A 6,542-nucleotide genomic window follows, 5' to 3' on the forward strand; every position below is an offset into this window, starting at 1 on the left:
GATACTATGGACTATTTACATACACATAATTCTATTCATAACATTATTATGGCAAAGAAGAATTCATAAGGTGTGTTTTAAGGTACTTTCAGACGAAATACTTTACATCTAAAATCTAATGGTAGAGAATTCCAGACTTTTAGGGCTGCATGAGTAATGTTCTATCAGAAATGGTTTTAGAGCCCTTTTTTTAGGTAAATGAAGTTGTTGATTTCTGGACCTTAGCGATAGAGGAGATGATGATTTAGAAAAAGGAGTGAATCAGACAATTATGTCAATGATATCAAGGAATGAAGTAAATAGAAAGTGCCAGAATAAAAACCTTTTGCGGTACTGGGGAGTTGAACCGAGGTTCGAACTGTTACGGCATCCTCCACCTGGCCACGAAAGGGACACTCTACAAAAATCGACCCTAAACCCAGGAACCGTCTGATACGGCACCTTCCGCCTAGCGACAGATTGATGCTCTACAGTCGACGGTATCCACCCCATGCACCAGTAATTAATAGCGTCGATTGTAGAGAGTCCCTATTCGTGGCCAGCAGGCGGAGGGTGCCGTGACACTGGGTTCTGGTTTCCACTCATCATCCCCGTAAAAGTGTTCATACTATATTGTCTTCAGTCATTTGTCTACTCACTTCATTTCTTGTTTTTATCAGGGTGGAAATAAATTGACAATAATTACATTTAGTGGACATTGCGCTATAGAAACGCTGAGTTTTTTAAAGCCAAATTTTTCATAAGCATGGATAACGGATTTATAAATGAACAACGATGTGAAAATATCCAGAGGAAAACAAAGAATAAGGAATAGACATGGATTGCCAGCAGGGACGAAAACAGGAAATATCAACCGTCCGTTCATAGGAAACCAGGTAGTAGTATTTTACAAGGGTTATATTATTTAAGTGTTGATGTATATTGAGAAATTAGAGAGCAGGCACCGGTGTGTAAAATGAAGATCTGAACAAATAAGTACGAAAGTTGCCAAACCAAGAAAGAAAAATACAAGACAGAAAGCCATCGCAAAAATAAAACAGTTTTTCTCGGGTCATGGAGTCAGGAAGACTGATTTTTTGGGATGTTTTTTTTAAACTTGTGTTATTCTTCCTTACTTTATCAGGAATTTTAAATACACACTTGTTCAGATCTTTATTTTTGATTTCTAGTAGATTTTGTTTTTCATTCTCTAATTCTATGACGTCATACCGGAAGTGGAAGAGTTTTAAGCATCCGATACGTGACGAAGCACAGGGCGTTGCTGACATGTCTTCCCAAAGGCATGGCGACAATACCGATTATCGATAACACACAAATTATAAACATCAATATAAAGAACTATTGCTGAATCCCTTTCCTTGGTAGAATTTCCCTAGACACGGGCCAAGCCAGAGCTGTGTTTTCCGTGTACTAAATTACACACAACATTTTGACAAAGCTCTCCTTTGAATTGACGACTATGAACATCGTTTCAAATCGAAATAAAATCCAAAATATATCCGTTTGAAATAAAAAGAAAACTCTGCTCAGATTCTGATATTTACCCAAACATCTCCACGTGAATTAGTTAATATTTTTGTATTTTTACACAAGCGATCACGAGACGATGAGACATCAATAGTGAATTTTGAAGCAGTTCGAGTTGTAAAAATATATAAACTTGAGGTTTAAACTTGAGCTTTTATATAGCGCTATATCAATAAACGTGTTCAAAGCGCTTTACAAAGGGTCCCTGACTAATGGCAACACGTAACATGTAGAACAAGACATGACGCCTGTTAGGCGATATTACAGTTTCTTTCCAACAGAGGCAAAGTTGTCAACGGCCAGGTAATAATTTTACACCTGAGTACGGTAATAGAAGGTGAGTAAAGAGCCTTTTCCAAGGACTCGCGAGGAGCGAGGCCCGAACCCAGGACCTTCCAATCCGAAAGCGAGTGTCATACCACAAGACCACATAGCCGCACATTATTATTATATCTTAACTTTCTAACCAAAGTGATCGTATTAGCAGGTCTAATTGTCAAACGCAATCATGTTCTTGTTTTCACATTGTTGTAATTGACGACAATATTTTTGCGTTGGTTTGAGAGTAACTAGTTCAAATATAACAGTGAGCCTAAAACCATTTGGGTCACACGACCTGCAAATAATCACACATCGGTTCAACGACAAATTTATATCACTATTAAGGTATTTCGAAAAAGAAAAAAGGGATTTGGCAAGAATGTGGCATTAACCAATGCTTCAGTTCTTCACATTAACTCACTCAATCCTAGAGATTTTTGCTGCTTTTCAAAATTGGAAAGAAATGTATTAAAAATGATCATATCATGTACATTAGATAGTTTGAGTCAACTACCATTAACATGTAAACATTAAGAACATTAGCTTTGATACTAAGCCTATAATTTGTCTCAGAAAAATGTAATAAACAGGCATGGGGTCAAAGTAACCAGGGTAAACTACGGATATAGTCGGTGTTAGGATTGATTGAGTAAAATGCCACTCATTTCCTCAATACGTTACTATGCCGGGACTGACGTGTATGCAGGTCTGACATCCCAACGCAATTATGGGCCTCGTTTAACATTGTTGTCATGGACATTATTTTGAGTCATTTATTTATTTATTATTTTTTTAGATTTCCATTACAACAATGAGTCCATAATAAATTGGGTTATCAGACCTGACAATAAGCGTACGTCTGCGGGACGGTTAATAGTCTGAAAATCACGTTAAGAGCAGCTTGTGACAACGGTTTTTTTTGTTTTATTATGGAGACTGAAATATAAATGTTTGTTGAACCATCAAAAGAAACACCGTGTATTCTGATCATTTCCATTGTAGCTGTAGAGTCACTCAACCACAGTCCTTTATAACTTAACACTATTGATAATAAAAACATTAATAATAATAATAATAATAATAATAATAATAATAATAATAAATAATAATAATATTAATAATAATAATAATAATATATCATCATCATCATCATCATCATCATCATCATCATCATCATCATCATCATCATCATCATCATCATCATCATCATCATCTTCATCATAATGTACTTTATTCTTCCAAAAAGTAATTAATTTTTGTTTTTATTGCTATCAATTAAACATTTTACAAACATTTGAAAAATGTCAAGTTCTGAAATTACAAAGTACGTTCACCTTTAACCAATCAACTGTCTTAATCTGGAAAAAAAACATGGATTTAAAAAAAAATGGCCAGAAAACTCGTCCTACAAATATTATGGATCAATTTAAATTACACTCATCTTGGACAAAAACAAAAAACCAAAAAAAAAAACTCTCAAACCTGGGACTTCACAAAGTTTTCTTGTACGTGTAGATTTGAAAGTTTTTTGCCGTGATAAAAGTCGTTTGAATCGATAGAAATTTGTTTGAAGGACGGGTTTTCTGGCCAAATTTTGAAATGTATGTTTTCCCATAGTAAGACAGTTCACTGGTTTAACTACACAGTACTTGACAAACACACATCACTACTCACACCTGTATTGAGTACAATACGCTCACCCTTACCATCTACCTAATTACGAAACCGAGTATATTTTTTATTAACGACCCTTAGACTTAATTAAAGCCGCGTGTTGTTACTAAATATAGTCTGGGGTGTTGCTGATATATATCTGGAAATAATATAGATAGTATGCGCTTGTCTAAGAAGCTCACACCATTGCCATCGGGAAGTATAACGGACCAACACACAAAACTATGTGTAACCTTGAACGTTTATAGTCTTGTTTTATACAGTTTAGTGAGGATTACTTATAAACGCGGAAGGCAAAAAGCAATAACAAAGACATGAGTGACGTCAACTGCATACTATCTATACCCTCTGAACCTCGCTGATAAACTGACACCTCTAAGTAGAGCGTGAGGAAGGAAATTGTTAAATATAGATTGTGTGAAGGTGGGATTGGGTTACAATAAACGACACTACCGTGTTTTACCAGTAAACTGTCGCACTCTTGAAATGACTCATCATCGCGAAGTCCCAGGTTTGAGAGGTTTTAGCCAAGATGAAGGTCATCTAAACTGACCCTTATTCGAAGGACGAGTTCCATGGCCATTTTTTTTTAAATTCAAGATTTTTCCAGAAAACGGCAGCTCGTTGGTCAAATTTCAGACCTGATTTTTCTTTCTTTGATAAATGTCCATCCTTTAAGCTGACCTTCAATATGTCAAAATTCTCAAACCTGGGACTTTAAAGGGATGTTCAAGGAAGTCCCGGGTTTGAGGGTTTTTGAAAAGATCAAATCAAGAAATGCAGGAAAAGGCACCTGTGTAAGATAAAGATCTGAACAAGTCGTGTGTATGAAAGGTGTCAGACAAAGGAAGAAAGAGAAATACAAGAAGAAAAAAAAACATCCCAAAAAATCAGTTCAATCACCCGCCGCTGCGTTGTGTGGCCTTGAGCAAGTCACCTCATCCTAGCTCAATTTGCGGCTGTGCATTGCGGTTGAACCTGGGTTTTTCCAGTCTCCCCTTAGAATAGACACTAGAGAAAGATTTCCCCTATGGTATGAATAAAGATCATTTTAAAAAAAAGATATTTTCCGTTACGACACAGTTATATTCTCACCACACTCTCTATCCTCCTCCCTTCCCCCTCCCCCTCAGATTTTCAAGATCACAAGGCACCCATCTTTCACCTGACACCATGAATGTGTCTTACAACAACAACAACAACATCAACAGGTCATACGTGTTGAAGGAAACGGTTGAAAATAGCCGTTCTTTCCATTGGAAATCCACCTGACGTACAAGGGACACATCAAGTGTGTGTCTTGATGGATGAAATGATATCGGCTTTGCCGTGCATGTATATATATATATATATATATATATATATATATATATATATATATATATATATATATATATATGTATATATATAGAATACAAATTGTCACTCACATTTTTTGTGGCCGAGACGTTCGTTTCTGTGTCTCTTTACACGTCCTCAGTCGGCGTAATCCTTAGTAATGTCCGAAGAAAAAATTCTTACTCCAAACGAATTGATTGTTCTTGCAATTCGTTTGGAGTAAGAATTTTTTCTTCGGACATTATTAAGGATTACGCCGACTGAGGACGTGTAAAGAGACACAGAAACGAACGTCTCGGCCATATAATGTGAGTGACAATTTATATTTTATATAGTGAGAGTGAGAGAGAGAGAGAGAGTGAGAGAGAGAGAGAGAGATAGAGAGAGTGAGCAAGAGTGAGCGAGAGAGTGAGAGATGCCCTGTAAGATTAGATATCCTCACCTTTTCCGATGCCCACTCAATCCAAGGCGATACACACCACTGATGGTTCCATACAACACTAGGAAAATCACCAGCTCTTTGTACAGCAGTTTGTAGACACTACCTCTCCATGCCCTGAGTAGTTTGAGGAAACCGCCCAATGAAGTAGTGGCCACTCTGTACTGATATATAATCGTCATTGTCCCGTTGAAGGGAGGATATTGTTTTCATCTGGATTGAATACAAAGGTTTTGAGGCGAGGCATTGGGGGTGGGGGGGGGGGGGAGGGTATTTTGTTAGAGTGAATGACATGATCAACCGGATGGTGAAAAGGTTTGAACTGAGATATTGCCAAGTTTAGTTAGAAAGTCAATTTTTATCAATTTTTTTGGTCATGAATGATTAAATCAACCCTTTTTGTACATCTTCGGGAAACATCAAAGCTTAATTTCACTTCTAGATATTTTTACAGCTAGCTAGTCAAGTTGAAAAAGTGTGAAATTTGAGAAAAGTTGTTGGATACCTGTCCAATACATCTGACCAGAACTTCATGAAAAATCACCCGATTTACTTCAAATAAGGATTAAAAGGCTCTGGGGAGCATATTCTATTAAACAATGCAAATCCAACATTTTCACCTTCCGACTGATTATGTCATGCACTGACACATGAAGGCATACGTGCCAAGTGTTATGATGTTATGTTATGTGTCAAATTATGTTACCAAATAATATCTACCGTATGGCATAGCCTAATACAAATATCAGCTTTTATACAGGGCCATATCTACTAAACGTGCTCAAAGCGCTTTACAAAGGGTCCCTGACCAACAACAACAGGTAAAACGTAGAACGAGAGATGCCTGTTAGGCGATATTACTTTTTTTCCGATAGAGATAAAGGTGTTAACAGCCAGGTACTCATTTTACATGGAGATAAAGATAAAGGGAGTAAATCTGATGCATGAATGAACAACAAAAAACAAACATTGCACACACACACACACTCTCACACACACACACTACACACACACACATTTACAAATTTTCGCCTATATTATTATGACAATCTAATATAAATATATATGTATTCTGTGTTTACTTGAAAAAGGCCAAAGGCCGAAACGTCGTTTGTTGTTCATTCATGAGTCAGATTTACTTTCTTTATCTTTATCTCCATTTTATTGACTCATTTAGGCACCTCTATTTATTAGTTTTACTACTCATTTTACACCTGAGTAAGCTGACCAACTATGAGCCTCG

At 36.6% G+C, this 6,542-nt stretch overlaps 1 protein-coding gene across 1 annotated transcript in view; it reads right to left on the reverse strand.

Moving 5' to 3' along the window:
- The window catches only part of LOC144959257 (gamma-aminobutyric acid receptor subunit gamma-2-like), a 25,598-nt gene extending 24,314 nt beyond the window's left edge, over positions 1-1,284 (reverse strand). The window contains exon 1 of the mRNA XM_078891800.1: positions 1,210-1,284. Coding sequence (XP_078747926.1) covers positions 1,210-1,284 — 75 coding nt within the window. The remainder of the gene's footprint in view (positions 1-1,209) is intronic.
- Positions 1,285-6,542: the final 5,258 nt, after the last annotated feature.

Source organism: Berghia stephanieae, chromosome 13, assembly GCF_034508935.2.
Source record: "Berghia stephanieae isolate SIO BIC M18660-M18661 chromosome 13, UCSD_Bste_1.3, whole genome shotgun sequence".
In the NCBI taxonomy this organism is placed as follows: Eukaryota; Metazoa; Mollusca; class Gastropoda; order Nudibranchia; family Aeolidiidae; genus Berghia; species Berghia stephanieae.